This window comes from Pleurodeles waltl, chromosome 6 (genome assembly GCF_031143425.1).
Source record: "Pleurodeles waltl isolate 20211129_DDA chromosome 6, aPleWal1.hap1.20221129, whole genome shotgun sequence".
Lineage (NCBI taxonomy): Eukaryota > Metazoa > Chordata > Amphibia > Caudata > Salamandridae > Pleurodeles > Pleurodeles waltl.
The window spans coordinates 180,086,371-180,105,933 of record NC_090445.1 but is presented as its reverse complement, the minus strand read 5'-3'; the positions used below and the strand labels follow the sequence as shown (position 1 = coordinate 180,105,933).

The 19,563-nt window shown below is 44.0% G+C and overlaps 1 protein-coding gene across 6 annotated transcripts in view; it reads left to right on the top strand.

The window, feature by feature from the left end:
- The window catches only part of BRCA1 (BRCA1 DNA repair associated), a 477,104-nt gene that overhangs the window by 141,444 nt on the left and 316,097 nt on the right, over positions 1-19,563 (top strand). For all 6 annotated transcript variants that reach the window (XM_069237765.1, XM_069237766.1, XM_069237761.1 and 3 more), the window contains exons 4-5: positions 5,120-5,200; positions 11,783-11,871. In XM_069237765.1, coding sequence (XP_069093866.1) covers positions 5,120-5,200; positions 11,783-11,871 — 170 coding nt within the window. The remainder of the gene's footprint in view (positions 1-5,119; positions 5,201-11,782; positions 11,872-19,563) is intronic.

Here is a 19,563-nt window from a genome sequence, read left to right as displayed (position 1 = left end):
CTCTTTTGACAGGAGAGCAATAATTTCTTTGTGTATAAAAGACCGATCTGAGAGGGAAAAATACATTGTGTTTGTGGGAAGATTCTGGATGGGGGATTGAAAAAATTCTATCTTGAAACCAAGAATGGTCTCGAGTATCCACGGATCGTTTGATATCTTTAGCCAATTGTGATAGAAAAGTCGAGTGCGCCCCCCCTAAGAAATTTCCTCCCAAGGAATGATTCTCACCTGTAGAGGAGGAGTCTTGAATGGCGGCAGCTGCCCCTCTGAATCTTCCTCTGCGGAAGCGGCCGCGGAAGGACCTTCTTGAGGGATAGAAGGTGGAGGGCTGATCTTGGTAACCACCTCTGCCTTGATGGCCCTGGAAGCTATCTCCAGTGGGGTTGTGAAATCTCCGGCCGAACGATCGCCCTCTGAAGCGTCCGGCCCGGGAAAAAAGAGGGCGAAGAGCTTTCCTAATAGAGCCCTGTGCTTTATCCAGGCTGGAAAAGGTAGCAACGAATTTGGAGAGTTCTTTTAAGAAGGGGGCTCCAAATAAAAGACCTTGGGCCGCTGGGCCCGCTTCCGAAGATGCCAGGTCGGCTAACTTGGGATCCATTTTCATCAGAATGGATCTGCGGCGTTCATTGGAAATGGCGCAATTGGTATTGCCCAGAATGCAGATTGCTCTTTGAGAACATCCAATGAGAGTATCCGAGTCTATCGGGACATTGGATTCTTTCGCTTGGTAAGCGAGTTCCAGGATCTTGGTCAAGGGGCCCGTTAAATCCAAAAGTTTATCCTGACAGGATTTCCAGGCCCTGTCGATTCCCTTCTTAGGGTCTTTAGTGTACCTTTTTGAGGTAAGTAATCATGGAGGGGTCTATTTCTGGAGTTTCTGATATTTTGTCTGGGAGGTCAGGTCTTGGGCACTCAGAGCGAAGGCGAGCTCTTACCTCCTTATCAAATTCTTGTCGCAGGTGATTTTTTTACGTAATCTGAGACCTCCGGGGGAGGAATCCAAGCAGAGGATTTGGGGTGAATGATCTCCCCCGGTTCAAATGTTAAGAGTTTAGGTTGTTTAGCCCCGGAGGTATGGTGGGATTTAGCTTTGCGCTTACGAGGTTGTGAATCCTCCATAGGAGGGCTGTGAGATGAGCTACCCTCCGAGTCCTCCGAAGGGTCTGAGGGAGGATCAGTTGACATGCTATAAGGGTGCTCCGTCATTAAAGATGACGTTAATTTCTCGAATGCCTCGGCGTGAATGGATTTTGCGGGAGGATTGGGTTGTCCTTCAAACATGTTTCCTTTGGGGGGAAGCCATCCCTGCTGTTGTGCAAACCCGAAAAGGTGGTGTTTCAGAGGGGTGATTGCCTTGGCTAGGGCATCATTCACTGTCTGGCGCACGCCTGCGTCCAGAGCTTGGGCCAGATCTTGTTCGAAGGAGCCTGGATGGACTTCCTCATAGAAGTAATTTTCATCACCCTCAAGCTCTTCTTCATACATAATACCTTCAAGGTAAAGGACCCACCAAAGCACTGGTGAAGAGGGGGAGCTTATCAGTGTATGTAAATATAAATATATAAAAGAGTATACACATACACTAATCTGACCCCAATGCAGGTGAGAACAAAAAGAGATTTTAAATGTGGAGGGAGCACCTGCACCAAGCTCTAGGTGAAAACACCTGAATTATAATTTTACAACCCTGCAGACACTTTCTGACAGGGCGTTCAGGGGGAGCACAGGGCTATGACATAGAAATGCCCAACTTTCTAAAAAACGAAGTTTTCAGTGCCCAGAAGAGGGTTTTGGGGCACTCACAGCCCAACAGCAAGCGTGCGAGTCGATCGGCAAGTCCTTGAAATAGAAGGAGAAATGCCGGTCGGCTCGCGCGCCCTTCGTTCGAATTAGAAATAGAAATAGGACTGCGCGACGAGGTCGCGCAGTCCCGCTCCCCGATACCGGCTCCCACTCCACAGCAACTGCGGGCGGCAAGCCGCCCTTCGGCAGTAAGGTGCGCGTTAGTGTGCGTTAGTAAATTATGTATAAACAACTTCAATCAACAATATTATATGTAACAAATCGCGCTAAGGCAAAAAGCGACTTAACTGGCTGCGCAGCAGCAAAGAAAGAGGAAGAGACACTGAGTCATGAGGGTTTTATAGGGTTGGTCTCTATGGTTGTAGTTGTGTCCCTTGGGGTTCATGGGATTTGTAGTTTTGTTTGTATAACCTTTCCTATTGGCTGCTGAATATTAAAAGCATGGAAAGAGAAGCATAATCAGAGCCTCCGGTCCTGACATAGAATTGCCTAAGGTCACTCAGTGTGGTCAGGAGAAGAGGCTGTGATTAGGGCTCTGTGGTGTGCAGTCGACAAATTAGCCACTATGCTCGTCATTCCATGTACCTACCTGCCTCTTTTTAACCGGAAGGGATGGAGTTTTCTAATCCAAGCCACACCTTCTGTAGCAATCCTCTGTTTCTCTCTGCTGCTTCAAAGAACACCTCTGTCCGGTTTCATTTCTCAGATCTGATGGTGATTTTGTTGTAGCCCGAGAGTGCTCTACAACTGTAGGTCCTGCCAGGAGTCATTCTTCGTTCTTTTTCGGCCATGCCCGTCAGTGTTCACTTTTTAATCCTCCTGAATGCGTATTTGTTGTAGTCAGTCCTTTTTTCAACCCTTTCAGACTTGAGAAATATTTCATACCTGACGTACCCAGAAAGCAAGAGCTTTTCGTGTAAAATAATTATTACCTGTGATTATGCCATGCGACGGCCGCATAATTTACACGATTTAATCCTGCTCAGTTCAAGTGTACGACTGACCACAGACCTCTGAAATATTCTGTTATCACGACACACTGAACTGATCAATGTTTCCATTACCGCCACGGCACAACTTTCCACTTGCTTTTTTTTTTCATTTGCATAGCCAGTGTGTGCGCTTGTTAAAGTTCTAAAGCGAACTTTCCGGTCTATGTTTGAATCTGTTCACTTTCACTCTGTACTTTAATTACAGAACTGACACTGCTCTCTCATCCAACCTCCGATCACAAACAAGCATTGATGAAGCAAATAAGTCTGGGGTTTGCCAACAACCTTTTGAAATTGTCAATGCTTGTTTTGTTTTGTGTTTGGTTTTGGCAAAACTTTATTGTTGGGGAAGCTACTTCTGCTTAAAAAGGGAGGGGAATACTTAGGTAAAAAGCAAAAATATTTTGGTTTCAAAAGGTACACAGACTCATTGCAGTTCCTAGAACTTCAGGGAACTATTTTGTGCGCAGAAGTGCTCTTGAGAAAGTGGGCAGACAAAAAATGTGAAGGACACAGTAATTGACTGATGGATAAGAGAGCTGGCGGGAAAGCCCCTATAAGTAGGTATATTACACATATAATGTAATGTAAAAATGCAGTGTAGTGGTGTTCCGTTGGTGATCTGGCCTACATTTGGTGGAGTCAACAGCGTTCCCTGTGTTGAGACCACTGGGCCTACAAGGCCTGCACATATTAACTTTATAAGGGCAACTAAAGTTGTTAATCTTTGCATAAAAAAGGACACTGTAGTAGTTTCTGTGCAGGATGGCATCTCTGGGTGATTTTTTGTTTTAATTTCCATCATTCTGAAACCTGGACTCAGTCATGGAACAATTTTTTTAGTTTTGCATTCGTTTTTTGGTAACTGGTGTTTTTCTATCGAAGTTTAGTATGACTTCAAGAATATATTCTTTGAAGATGATGACATTATGGTGGATGAAGTGACTTGTGCAGTCTCTAGCTGAATTGTGATTTAAAAAAAAAAAAAAAAAAAAACATTTTTTATACCCCGACCTTTAGCCCAAATGGCCATATACCCTTGTAGTAGGATTACAGAAGTCACTGAAACACATGCCTATCGTGGTACATAATGGCTAATTGGTGATTAATTGACATTGATGCATGGCTGTTAACATAATTGACACTAAGCAACTTGTGGTATGTCCAGTCCTTGGCAACACAAAAGGATGATGGGCGGAGTGCTGAACGATGCAAGCACTCATCCCCAGTCACAGATTTAGGTTTAATCCATTGTTCTTTTGCTCACCATGCCATCCCAGTTTGGACCCAGCCATATGCAAATCATTCGTGACCCTGTCCCTCATGGAACAGTCCAGCCCGAACTGCCAAGCCAGGTCCTCCCTGGACCGGAAACAAGCATCCTGGGACTGGTTTCAGGGTTTCACCCTTCATCAGCCAGGCTAGCTTGAATCCAGTGGCCAGTCCTTGGAACCGAGGTCAAATAGGGAGTCAGTTTGCATCTCACGGAGTCCCATTAGTTCCATAACACGCCTGTCACCTAGCAGTTTGGATTGGGCAGTCCCTTTTGAGGTGGTGCTAGGGCCGATTTACAAATGGTCAGCCCATTTCTTCAGTGAAGCAAAAGCATTAAAAAATATTGTGTGTCCTGAGCATTTTCCAGTGGTTCATATTGATTGAAACGTTTTCTGGCCATCAGCTTTTCTGCGCTGTCTGTACTGTTTCTCAATGGGTCATGTTCATCATTTATTTTGTGTAAATCTGTTTTATTCAAGTTTTATGTTCTATTAATTTCAATAATACTCCCAAACCTCTGTAGACAAGGTTAAATGTCCAACAGTTATGCAGACTCACATTTCAACCTCTTCAGCACATGTCCCAGGAGTCTGACCAATTGTCCTAAAAGATACATCGCAATGTACATTACCCCCAGATTAATCATCTCCTGCCATCCCTCCTCTCCTCGTATTCTGCAACGTTTCTGGCTGGTCTGAAATGCCTCTCTATAATAGTTTGTCGCCATGCCCTTCCATGGGCCCTACGTTTAAGTATTTTTGTTTGGGACATATATATCAGTTCTTCTGCTCACATGCACCAGTCCATGTTGGCTTCCCATTTGTCCACTGTCAGGACATGTTCACATTGTTTGTGTTAGCCTACAAATAGTGTTTGACTAGTGCCATTCAATGTGCTTCTGCTGAAAACAGTTTTATACACATGCTTGCATTCAACCTACATTTGGCAAAGGGAGTGGAGCATGGTGGAGAGTTCAAACGTTTAAGTGAAATTATTTTTTGGGTGAATTAACATGCTCTTCTTAACATGGAACCTGTTTCTTCTTGCAGGTTCTGCATGTTGAAGCTTCTCAACAAAAAGAGGAAAGGCTGCGCGCAATGCCCGATGTGCAAGCACGAAGTTACCAAGAGGTGAAGTTCAGCGGTCTGCTAGATGGATTTCACAAGGCTTGTGTAATAAATCAAGAGCCCATGGGTATTGGCAGCCAAGTGTGGCAGCTAGTAAATCATTAATTAGGACTTGTCTGAACCAGCGGACGCGGGATGTTCCTGGAGCGTTGCATTATCATAAAAGATGGCAGTGGGCCAATTGGCAGGGTGTTGGTACATGCCTTCCGGGATGGGATCTGCTAACCATGCACTTGATTGGGCTCCTGTGGCCCTTTCTCACATCCGTTCCACTTACGTCTCTGCAGGTTCTGGGCTGGATTGGGATCCCTGCAAAATAATTTGTTGACTGTGTCAGTTAAAGTAGAATTTCCTATCAAATGATAGGAAAGCTATCTTACAGGAGCAGAACTTTGAAGTCCTTCAGGCCCCCTCCTTTGAAATAGTCATAGCATTGTGCCATTGTTTTCCCCTTAAGAATTACAAGAATTTACTTTTGTGGAATCAAGAGACCCGTCGGATGTCCTGGCTAGTAACAAGGGACCTTTTGGTTCTATGTCACTGTGGCGCTAAGGCCCTGGGTGATCATCCAAAAGTAATATTTCATCTAGGATGTGTGTACATGTATTAGCAATTCTAAATCTTATAACGCAAAGGCCACCCTACAAAGGTGTGTTAAGGCCATGTAGTTCCTCTTAGGTCAGTTGATAAAAAAAAAAAAAAGAGACCTTTGCTTCGAGTTGTCAAACCTTGTGCTGCTGTGGGATGGTGGTACATGTATGGAAGTAAACTGCTTTCCTCCGGTCTGATTCGTCCCATATCATTTTCTAGTGGTGTGTCGGACACAAGAAAGGGTTTTAGCCAAGTTCATATTTCATTCTTGATAAAAGTTCTGTAAAATTATTATTTTTTTTTTTTACTTTTGGGAATATATTTGGTTGCTGAGTAGCCTAGTCTGTGGTCTAAGTATATTGTTAATTCATCTTTATCAATTTACACCCAAACAGCTATCCAGCAGAAACAGCATTTTACTTAGTGTCACTTAGCCAGCGGTGTCGGGCATCTGCCCTTCTTGCGTTGTACTCCCTAGGCTGTCCCACCACCACATGGTTACTGGGTCTAGTCGCCACGCCTGAGGCCGATTTACCAGTCTTCCAGTCTCAGATCCAAGGAGAGTGGCAAACGGCCCCCTCCTCTCACATAGATGCAAGTACCTGCCTAGTAGTGGCACTTCCAGGCGCTAATTCGATGTTTACAGCGGCATAGCAACACCCTGCTGAGAATGTGGCCATGCCATGGCCTTTTTCATATTATCATGTGCACAAGGTCACAAGCAGGCCATCTTCATGCACCACGTCGTCATTTGGTGCAATTTGTGTGAAGTTCGTGCCACATTAAGCCTTCTGGACAAAGGAGCTTTACGCTGGTGCAGCCGTCCTAAAGGCTGGCTCTCTGGCACCCTCGTTTGTTGATCTTTTAAGTTGATCTCATGCCTTAAAAGCTCACACAGCTATTTTAGTCCTTAACTTTAATCAGGGGGTTTCCGCTCTTCATACTAATCAATAACATCCTACTAGGGGATATTACCAACGGGGATCCTAGATCTCCAATTATCTAGTCACCTTCATCTAGTTAAAACTACAGCTATATGTTGCCTTTCATACCAAGGGCATGAGTTATTTTCTCTACACAGATTGTGTAGCATCTGTTCCTACCAAGGAGATGCAATTCATCCTAGAGTAATACAAAGCTTGTAGTCGAGGTCATCTCTAAATTGTTTGAAGTTGCTGTTTATTCTGTTTGCATTGCAATTACAATCTGCATCTTCCTAACCCCCATATCTTCACCTCCTAATCCTCTTCCTCACCACGTCTTGAAGCAGCTTTTTATAATTGCATGAATGTTACAGTTGACCGTTAAATAATAACAATATTTTAATTTCCTACAAATAGTTTTTCCTCCTATATGTCGTGCTATCTTTAGTTTTGGTTTAAAAGTGCCTGGTTGCTCCTATCAAGTGTTCAGAAAGATATACAAATGATTGCTCACTATCACACCTCTCGTATGGCATGTATGCAGTGATTTCAAGTCAGTTGTACTCTTCTTTTGAAGCCTGTGTGTCCTCTGTTACCACTGGATTTCTCTTTGTTAGCCACCTTGGTCGGATTCTAGTAAACCCTCAATGCAAACATGTTTTATATGTATTTAGACACCATGTTAGCTACATGGTTTTGTATAGAGTACCTGTTTTCCAGTTAAACCCCAGGAGCCAATGCTTAAAAACCACTGGCCTGGCTTAGTCTTTCAGGACTTTGTGTATCCTTTCCACATTGTCAAAACCACTTTTAGTAATATGTTTGGTTCCTGCTTTGTCAATTTACCGGACACAGAATCAGGCATTTAAAAAACAATTGAAAATGTAATAGAAACCTAGAAACAATCCCTTTCCATATACAGACATACACATCCTGGCAAACTACAAAATTATAACCACTTGCCTAGATCACAGATGCCCAATGTAGATCTACTTACTATGTAAATTACATTTAGATGTATTATATAACATCCATTTTATGTGGTATCATGCAAATATGCTGGTTTCAGTCCTCCTGGTCTAATACCAGAAAATACTGTGGTAGATGGTCCTTTCAGCATTTGGATAAATCAAAGATTGTAGTTAGCAATTGAAAGAGGAGGGTGTGGTGATTGGTAAAATATAATTTGTGGGAAGAATATAAAATTAAATAATTAGGTAACATTTGTTCAGCAATACAGAAAGGTGGAGAGAGGAAGGACACTGCTATATTCCTAGAAAATTAACAACAAGCAGAGTGTCTCATAGCCATTCAGTACACAAACGATAACTGATAGATATCAAACGATGCAGAAATTTCAGAAGAGATGGTCATGCAGCTGCAATGTTGCATTGAAATCTTCACAATCCTCAACCGAAAGAATATCAATAGACTGGCTTCTGTTTCTCTAGCAGAATGCATCCTAGAATATGTATGTAATAGGTATGCATTAGATATGTATGATTTCTTGCTAACCACTTAGGTGCAGCCACTTACCATATGGGTCCAGTCATCATTAGCATGTCCTGTCCTTGATTAGTGAAAATTAATCACCATTTCATTTGAGTTTCCCTTCTTCTCCCCCTTTCAACTTGTTCAGAAATCCTGCACTTACACTCTTTTTGGATGTTTTTCTAGACTGACGAAAAGATGGTTTCCCAAACAGAACAGCTCAGGGATTTCTTGTGATCACAGAACCTATAACAAGCGTCCTACTGTACTGTATGATGCACATATACCCTCTGGTTCATCATGACTGTGGAGATGACATCATGGAAGGCCCTAATAATTGTATAAATTAACAAAATACAACTAGTGTTTGACACTTTGAGGAATAATTATTTTAAGCAGTAGCAGTTCAGTACAGCCTCTGTTGTATGAGATGTAACTCAGTTGCTATTTGGGATCAGTTATTTTAATGATAATTGTTCTAGGAGATCATCTACCATGTTGCAACATCTAGGAAAGTAAGATGGTCTTCTTTTGACCATTCACTTCCACATTGTTTTTCTTTTTACTAATTTACTTATTTAGAATTTTCTAAAATCTGTACAGGGTGGAGATATCAAAAGCCAGCATGGTAATGAGGTTAAATGCAAATCTGTAGTTTGGAAAGAACAAGGTTGATGGGCTGATTTTAATAAGGAGAAAAATATTTAAACAAATGCGAAGATTAGGATGGTGAGTAAAGAGCATATTTCAGAATTACAAGTGTTCCAAAGCTTGGAACAATTAGATGAAATGTTTGAAAGCAACAAAGTGTGAAAAGTCAAAACAAAGTGCAGGTTGAGAAGAGGGAGTGTAAAATCTCGTTGAAGTATAGCAAAACAGACGTGAAGGACATTACAAGATAAATTCCAGTTTATTTTCATTTTAAAGAAACTGCATCTATCTGCTGTGTATGGGCCAGCTCCCTGGGAATGGGCTTTTATCACATATTCAGCTAAACACATTCTAGTTCTAGACACATAATTGTTGATAGGAGATCTGCAGCCTGAAAAAAAACACCCGCTGCATCACAGTGCCACACAATACCACACATCCTCCACATAATGAAATACAGCAGAATGATAGAGTAACAATGGTCAGACAAAGAAAGGAATAAATATGCACCCAGCACACGTAAAAAACAAGAACAGTACGTTCTTGTAAGAAATCGTATGACTGACTCAGTGCCTTTAATCTGCACCACACCAACCTCTGGCCCACAAGAAAACCTATCCAACACCAAGAAGTAAGTAGGTATTCCTCCCTTTGAGGGTGGGCACCTCCAGACATAGCGAGTTGGTGGCGGGAGTAGCGGTCTCCAGGGCCATATATTTGCAGGGCCTGGCCCCAGGGAGGTGGTGGACCCTGGGGCTGTAAAGGGCCCAGGCAGGGGGCCCTCACGGCACTCCTCTCATTATGAACATAGGCCTTGCCCTGGGAAGGTGGCAGTCCCCGTGGCTGTAAACGGCCTGGGGAGGGGGCCACACAGCCCCCTTCCCCTTTAATTTCCTCTAACCTTTGTTTTTTTTATTGGCTAAATGGACAGATAGGTTTAATTTCTTCACGATATATTTATTTTCAATCCAGCTTTTTGCCACTCCTACTTACCCAGATTCCATTTATGGAGGAAACAGTATCCCACAGTCCTTCTACAGTTCGTTGGGATGATATGGGGTTTTCAAATTCGGTTCTCCCACTTTCAATCACTGGGATAATGCAGGGGATTTTTCTCTCTAGTCTGACATTAGGGTTATAGTTTTGTTGTGTACCCTTACTGAGGTTCTCTTAGGGGAGCCAGTTGAAGAAGCCAGGAACCTGGAAGAGAGGGGACAAGTAAGTACTCCTCCCAATCCTGGTACTTCTCCCAGAATGGCCGACAGGACTGGGTTATGTAGGGACGACTTCTCCAGGTTCTCGTCTCCTATTCTTTTATCCTCTCTCTGTATTGGTCGTTCACCTTCTTCCTCGCCAGCTTTGGTTTCACTCCATCCCTTTTTGGCAGCTTTCATAAGATTGGGTTGAGAGATTCCGCCTGTTTTGTATTCTGTGCTGCCTCCCTCTTTCTACAGTACCGTGGCATTTGACATTTTTACATGCGTAGGCCCTCACACTATCTATTATCTTCGTTTGTCAAGACAAGGAAAGATGTTGCAATGATGGTGAGGCCAAGGATCGGCTCCTTGCCCACCGTCCCTACCGCAGGAGCTTTTAATTTAAATGTTTAAAAACGTACTCGTGTGAGGAGTGGCGTCCTGTCCATCTCCCTGAAGGCAGTGGTGTTTGTAGTTCTTTTCAGCTGGGAGGTCATCAGCGCACATCAAGACTCCACAGACCCTTTAGAGCCCTCTCCCCCAGCTAGGCAGGCGGGGCAGCCGACCCAACTGTGGCTACCTGCCTTCCAACACCTGCTTAAACTCATGACAACAAGTCTTCGTTGTCAAATAAAGACTTAGGCCCTAATTTAGATGTTGGTGAAGGGAAATACTCCGTCCTATTACGATCCCCTTAGGATATAATGCACAGGTCTTCAAACTGGGGGGGGGGCCTCAAGCGATTGGGGTGGGGTGGGGGGGGGGGGGGGGGCAGGCTCTGGCCAAAAGAGGCATTGTGCGGATAACACTGCTTTTTTTCAGCAGAAAAACACTTATTGCATTTTTAAAAAGGTAACAGAACTCAACTGCAATGTTTAAAAAAGTGTAAACATATTTAAACATTGCCAACTTAATTGAATAATTGTGAAAGGATCTAAGGGGGGCCCGGAGATTTTTTTTTTCCTCCACAGGAGGGGTGGGTTGGGAGGGGACATTACAAAGTTTGAGGACCACTGATATAATAGGATCGTAATATGACATACGGGATATTCGTCACGTTTGTGACGAAGGATTCCTCTCCGCCAACATCTAAATCAGGCTCTTAATCTTGCAGAGTTTATAAAAGGACTGTTGGCTGTTTTACAGGGGTGAGAAGCTGCATGGCTAGAGAAGGGAGCACCGTGAACGCAGAACACTTCTGACTTAGGTTTAATATGATGACTAGGCAAAACAAGGATAAAGCATGGTCTTTACCAATTTTTTTTTTTTTTTTGTATTTTGAGCTCCAGAGACACGAATTTTATATTATTAGAAATTATTTCAGTTCTATAATATTTAGATAATGAGTTTTTTTTATTTTGTAAATTTAAGTGTATTACCTGTGAATAAATTGTCTTGAGCGCGATTCTCATTTTTTTTTCTCAAAAGACTTGCTAGGCTTAGAGCGCATTTCAGACCGTAATTTTCCCTCCTTATGTCCAGTCATACGATTGTTGTAGACCAAACCATCACGTCTCAGTAGTTTGGTGGCCTTTGGAGGAGAGATTATGGTGTAACATTACACAATCTGCCTCCAATATGTGTTAAAGAAAAATATCTACACCGCATCGGCATCTACACCTCATCGTAATTCATAATAAAGCATCCTGAGGTGCAATTAAAAGGACTCGAAATTGGTTTCGCCCCTGAAAGTCCCTTTTCATCCGTCATTTACATTGTGTTTTTCTTCGCAGGAGCCTTCAGGAAAGTCCTCGATTTAAGCTGCTGGTAGAAGGGCTGATGAGAACCATCCGTGCCTTTGAGCTCGACACCGGATACAAGTGTAAGTGTTGCAGCTCAGACGCCTTTTATACTTGCGACTGCCGCCATATTTTAATTCTATGCTCTTCGGCAACTTTACAAGAGTCTGCAATAAAGCTATTTGTGGAAGTCTGACAGTCTGTTGGTGGCGATAATGCAGTTTAATGCTGGGATCCTGTTGTCGTTGGAGAGCAGGGACTCATTAGTACAGGCGAATAAGGTGCCACTTAGTAAATACATTACTTGGCCTTTAGTTAGGGCCACTGGTCAACAACTCCTTTCAGTTTTCCTTCTTCTGTCTGTCCTTAATTGCCAGACTAGCCCCAGCACACACACGACAACATTCCATGCTTTGTCACATTCAGACGCAACATCCTACAAGTCAGCCCGGCTATGTGTGTACAGCCACACCAGGACAGTGCATCACCACATTACATGTGGCTACCAGTGTGTCCTAGTTGGATCCAGGGTCCCAAACCGATGAGTCTGGAGCCACTCGGGTATGGTATATGTTCTTTACTACATGTTAGGCCTTTGTGTTGCAGCCACAGCTCCATCCTCCTACCTACTCTTAGCTTCTGGGCCAGCCCAGAACACAGACCCCCAAACATTCAATCCATTATCACATTTTCACGGCATCCACACTCAGCCTTTAACTACATGGCCACACAGCCCAATCATATACAGCCATCCCAAGTTATTACACCATCCACCAATCCTTACATGCAGGGCAACCCTGTCACACTACACTATTACAGATCTGTTCTTTCTGAGGCGTGTGGTTGGATCTTGTATGGGAAGGAGGAAGAATTGGACTGTGTCTGGGGTCACTTTATCATGCACGTCTTATGAATGTTTCTAAATCCAGCTGAACATGCTTCCCATATCCTTGTTTCAGATGGTTAATTTCCAAATCTAGAATCAGCCCTCGCATATTTGCAAGGTAAGAATGTTTAGTGCCCTAAGTTCTGCTCTCCCACTTAATAGCCTTAATCCGTTTCACCTGCATCCCTTGTGGGTAAGGCCTTCCCTCCCAGTAAATTCAAGGCATGCAGAAGTGGCAAATAACTTCCGGAGTGTTAGCGGAAACCTTAATCGCATATTCTAGAAACTCAAGTTACAAAGAGAAAGATTTAGATTCATGTATCAAAATAGAATACAGTTGTTTTTTGTAAATGCATTCAAGATAGGTGCGTGAGATCTTCTGTTGGAACATCCTTTGTCTAGTATCAAAGCTTGGGGCCCTGGTTTTGAGGCCGCACATGTTTTTAAGGCCAAGCTGATTTGTAGGTGCTGCCAAGTTAGATGTTCACCTTCTATTCGATCTGGGTCCTTGAGAGAGGCCTGATCTTATCTATGTGATGGTTCCTTTACAGTAAGCCTGGGAGCTCTAGTAAATCCATCACACTTTGGTGGCCCCTTTGTTGGGAGACAGGGAATACTAATTATGCTGTAATTGGCTGTTCCTGCATGGTGCTAGTAGCAATCAGTGGTAATCCTCTCCTAAGGGGCAGGGCACTGCTTCTGGTGCTGACATGAAAAGGGGTAGCATTCAGACCAGCTGTCCTATTAAAGGAACCTGGTACAGGGTTCTGGTATAGAAGAGCGTAGCTATGCTCTCTGTATGGCAAGTGCATCTCGCCGGGTGCTGATCTGAGAAGAGCAGAGCAGCGTTCAGTTCTGTGGTCTAGTTAGCTAAACAGACTGCATAAGAATTCTCAGCCGGTCTCCATGTTTGGACACCTGATCCCTGCTGCGCACCATCAGGGTTCAACCCACATCGCTCAGATGCTTACCGCACTTCCGCCCCCTCATCCTGAACTGCAACTATTTTTCTATACCCCAAAACCTTTCCACTTACATTTTTGATGATCTCTCATGTCCCTTTCTAGAACCTCACTCTTCATCCGACATGTCAGGTATGAACCCACACCTCTAACTCACTCCCATCCCCTAACATCTACTATTTTCCTTTTTCCTGAAGCATTTATGTCTACATCCTTCAATAATCTCAACATGGTGTTTCTTTGAACTTCTTTCCACTAGCCATTGTGGGATTCTAGCCATCTATTGGTGGATGTCTGAACAAAATAGCACAGCACTCTACTGTTAGGTTAAAAGATGGCCCTCCCTTCCCTCTCCACCCACATCCAAAATAAAACATCAGTCGTGATGTGACTATTTCTCTTTTTTCACTGAAATGTGAATTCTAAATTGTTAGCAAAGAAAACACTGTTGGTTCTACTTGGATCCCAATTTAATTAACCCTAACTCGCTAGCAAAGCTTTACTTCAAAGTTGATTTTTTTTTAATACACAAAGCTGATTGTCATTTATCTTATGCAGTAGCCAACAGCGGTCTAAAGCTCCATTATTTCTATACTAGCCATTGCTGGCTACAAGACATAGAAAAAATGGTGAACCCCCCCACCACTGTAGGAAAGTGCCTCTTTTTGACATAGTTACCCCCCACTTTTTGCCTTGTATCTGATGTAATTTCGAATTAAAGTGCACTGGGTTCCTACTTACCCAACCCCCCATGCCAGAGTTCTTCCCCAAAACTGCACTGTTGTTTTCCCAATTGGCAAATTCTTTAGCACCATCTGTATGTCCGTAGTACCTGTGGGACCCAGGGCGTGAGGTGCTAAAGATGGTCCCTAAGGGCTGCAGCACGAATTGTGCCACCATAAGGGACCCCTCACCAAGCACATGACAGGCTGCCATTGCAGGCTGCATGTCTTGGTACAGACAAAAGTGAAAACATGACATGGCACACAGCCTGTGTTCTATGTCCTCCAACACTGCATGCATATATGTAAGCCACTCCTACAGCAGGCCTTACATCCTTAAGACTGGGTGCATTATATTACATGTGAGGGCATATCCGCAAGAGCAGATATGCCCCTGCAATGTCTTTGTCAAATCTCAGACATAGTAAGTGGACAGGGAAGCCATTTTAAATACATGTGCTGAAGATTTGGTATCAAACATCTTGTATTGATAAACCAACACTGATGCCAGTGATGGATTTATCAATACATGCACTCAAGGGGCACCTTAGAGGCGCCACCTGAAAACCCCCAGCCTCTGGTGTGCTTGTTAACCAGTTCGAGCCAGCCTGCCACCACCAGACAAGAGTTGGATGGACCTCCCAGGTCTTTGCTCTCAGGAAGCCTAGATCACAGGCCTGTCTGGGAGGAGGGTGTAACATCCCTTCCCACTGAATGACTTGCTGAATAGACTCCCTAGGCCGGCGAGCTCCAAAGAAGCTGCCTCCTTTGGAATGCAAATCTGTCTCTCCTCACAGGAGAGGAAGCCCCCCACCCCTGTCCATAGCCCATTTGGCACCTTGGACAAAGCGGGAAGTTAGCTAGTCAGGTAGGCGTACCACCCCCAAGGTGGGCTATAGCGAGGTGGACACAATTTTCAAGGAGTAGCCAACTTTGTGATGGCATTCTTAGGAATTCTGGGACAGTGTAATGCCCACTTCCCACAGGAAGTGGTCATATAGGGAGCAAAGTGACCCTAAGGGTCAGTAGCCAATTGGCTACTACCCTACACACCTAACGCCCCTAAATTCAGTATTTAGGTCTGCCTCTGACACCACAGAAGCAGATACTGATGACTTAAGATGACCAAGGTCACAGAAGAGCCACAAAGGTGGAAGAGGAGAAAAGAAGCAGCTGACCTGGTACCAACCTGCCAGCCTGTCTGCATCCATTGTTGAAATCTGTACCAAAGTTGACAAGTCCTGCAGCTGGGACTCCAGAAACCTGGAAGGACTGCCTGCCTTAAAAAAAACCTCAAAACCTCCTGTGAACAGCGACCTGTTTCACAACAAAGCCTAAAGAAGCATCCAGAACCGCAAAGACCTGACACCTGAATTCACCACTGTCTCCGATCTGAGTTGAAGTGGAACACTGGTGCGCACAAGGTTCCCTAGCTTCCCAAAGTCTGAGTCCATTGTGGTTTCACCCCTCTTGTACTTCCTGAAGTCACCTGCAGCCTCTGCCACATGCCTCTCTTCTGCAGCCTCTGGTGAGAGAGACCCGACACCTAAACAACCACTGCACCTGTCGCCTCCGGCCTGAGCTGAAGTGGGCCCCTGGTGTCGGTGAAGTCTCCCAGCTCTCCTGAGCTCCAGTCCTCTGTGGTTTCACCCCTCCTGGACACCCCTGACAATGTCTGCAACCTCAGACCACAGGAACCATCAACCGTGAATACTCCTAGATACACAAACCCAACACCAAAGGACACCTTTCCACCCATCGCCCCTGGCCTGTGGAGAAGGGGACCAAAGGTGCACCCATATCCTGAGCAACCCACATTTGTAACCTACCTGTTGGTTGTCCTCGACTGACTTCCTAGCCAGGACCTTGCAGCCTTTTTCCCTGAAGGCCAATCTCCACTGAAATACATTTGGCACCCAACGCTGTACTACACCTCTTGTACCCAGTCACCCCAGTGCCACCTTCAGTGACCTGTTGGTGTGGTCCTGACCCTTGCCCAGTACTCACCTTCAGTCCTGGAGTTTGGTCCTGTAAGTCGTCCTACAGTACCTTATTGTGGACTTGTTTTTCCTCCTATAGGATAACATTGCAGAACTCAAACTGCAGTGTCCACTTTTTAAAGTGAAAATAATTCCTATTTAAAAACATATGTACCGCAACGATGTTTTCTCTGATGCCTAAACCTATGTAAAGATACTTGCTATTTTCATAAATTGGTGTGGCTTTCTTTTTTGAGTCATGTGTCTCATTTATTGACTATTGTGTGTATTTGTAGATGTCTTGCACTCCTCTGTCTTAAACCTAAGGCTGCTCGACCACACTATCCCTAAATAGAGCACTGGGGAGCCCCTTGACCCTCTACACTGTATTCACATACCACATAAAGGGCCACCATCCTAGCCCCTCATCCTATTAGATCAGGGCATTTCATTGCTAAGGCTGATTTCTGGGAACTCATTGAAAACTATGACCAAGTACCACTCGTTGCCAACGTTTGTAGAGACCAGGCCTCGAATACCTTACCCATTCCCATCGTCCCCAACTATCGACCTCGCAGCACCTCACAATGGTCTAGTAAAGCTGAATGTAACACCATAATCATTATCCTACTTTAACCTTTTGTTACTCCACTCTCCACTGTAGTATATGCTATATAATTGCCAATGTACCGCTAGAAACAGATCGGAGATCGCTGATCCCATCATCACCTTTCACCTTGATCTCTTTGTCTTAAATGAACCTTGTCTTGATAACAGCTTTCAGAACTTTATGGAGAACCTTGTTCCCCACAGTATTGCATTACTAGATGTGATCATGATGACTGATGCCGCGGAGGAACTGCAGTTATTCATTACAGTTCAATTCAATTAAAAATTATGTATATTGATCATTTCCCCTCACTGCAGTGCCTGCTCCAGGAAATTTCTCCAGGTACAGCTGTCATATTGAGACTGTATGCCATTGATCAGTTCTCAGGCGGTAACAATACTTCCATGGAGGTATGCTTGGAATATTTAATGAACCAACTTTTACTCTAAGACACAAATGTCTTTTTTAAAATATTTAAATGTACGCTTCCATGAATTTAAAAAAAAATGCAGTTATCCAGTTCTCAATTTTCCTGCAGGACAACAATTTTCTGCAATATTAATACAAATTCAATCACTCCACAAGCACCATTCTTGACTTCATAATCATCAATGAGTTTTTAGGGTTCACAAATGACCCGATTCATATGTACTGCCCCAACCATCAATTGATTTCTTTCTTGGTATATATTTCCTACTGTAAATTTTTTGGTCAGCCAAAAAAGGAGGTTATCTTCTACTTGGTCACACAAAACATTAATATTGACTTTATGGCCACCACGCAAGAAACACCCTCCATCCTGTCTGTATCGGCCAATCTCTTAACATCTCTGCAGTTAGTTGCCGTTTGGCAGTGTTGCTAGATGAACTACCTCCTCTTACACCCAAAAGGAAGGGAACAAAACCTTTAGCAGCATGGTTCTTCAAAGAAGTATCTGAGTTAAGAAAGTCTCTGAGTGATGGATAGTAGATGGCAACAGTATCCCTGAACCCCTAACATATTTTTGCTTAGGGTAGCTAGCAGTAACTGGAAAAACATTAGCATGACGAGGTTCTTGCGCATAAAACCTTTATTAAACAAATTATCCACTATTACTGCAGCAGCTTTAATTTTTGAGAACTCATAAGCCTAAATGTGAATTGTGCGTGTACTTTGATAGTAAAGCAGAAGCTGTTGAGAGTTCTTTGCCTCCAGCTTCTGACATTAGCAACGTCTACAACCTGAATTACAAAGCCTGATTATGCAAGACCCATTTTACCAGTGGTAGCTTTTGTGTGTGGTCCACCCTTCATAGCTGTTGAGAGGAGGGGAATACGCAAGTGGTGCAGCAAAAAGGCTTAAAATTACTCTCAAGATCATTTTCTGTATGGTGGTGGCATAACTGTGCATGCCCGGGTGAGGGGTCCACTCGCCTTCATCCTTGATACACAAACCAAGGCAGTTACATCACGTATGGAGTAGTAGTCTTTTTTTCAGTGCTTTGATTTTGTCTGCCCAGAGTCACTGACTGCTGTGGTGTGGCTCGGGGCTAGCCGAGCGCCTGAGAGAATGTAGTAGCGAGCTATGCGTAGGGCAGTGTGGAAGCAGCTGGTATTTGTAGGCTGCGTATGGGTGCTGGGGGTCCCTCATTTTGTGTATTTCCCACTGGTTTGATTTGCAGCGGGCTCAAGAGAGGCGACTGCCACTCTGGACGTCTGTAATTTTTGTAGTGCAGGTGTGGCAACATTTTTTAAATACTTGGACTTGCCAACCATCACTTGTTTGTGTGCTGCTGGGGAGAGCTGCTCCACAGTAGCCTGTCCGTATGATGGTAATCCGTACTAGTCAGCCCTCCATCATCCTGATGCAAGGCAAGCTCTCTGACTGGTCACTGATTGGCGCATGGAGCATGATGATAGGGATGACACCGCTTTGTGACATTGGTCCACAGAGCAGTGTCACCCCTAGCGTTAATTGGGGAGAGAGCCTGCCTTGCAACAGAATGATGGATAACTGACCGGTGCTGATGTATGTATGTGATAGTGCGTGTGAGTCTGTGCCTGGCCATGTCTGTGTATGAGAGCAGATGGGTTGTTTCACGTGGGAAGAGGGACTCTAGTGAACTACCCATATATTCATTCCAGCATTACAGGAGCAATGGTGCTCGTTCAATGTAGGTCCTTGTTTAACTCATCTCGTTTACTTGGATGAGGTGAGCGAGTTAAACAATGACCTGCTATGAAGAAGGTGCAATTTGTTAAAGATGAAACACATTGTGAAACTGATGATGTGTCTTTATTGGGGTTACTGAAGTGATAGTAGGTCAGTCTGATGTGATAACCATGTGCCACAGGACAACTCTTACATTGGGGATATCACAATTAGGCTGCACTGTCACTTAGGAGCATTGGGAGTGAACTGTTACCTCACCGCAGTCACCCAAAAAGATCAGTAGTGTCTTCCTGCAGGATCCAATTCACAACCCAGCAGCACTGCTATAACCCCAGGCGCTCCAACGTGTGGTAATTCTAATTGCCAGGCTATCTGCCGTTTTAAACATGGGCTAAAGGGCTGTCATGCTAATCTGCTTTGCTGATGTGTCCTGCTGGATGTCTTTACTGGTCGCTCCTTACAGTG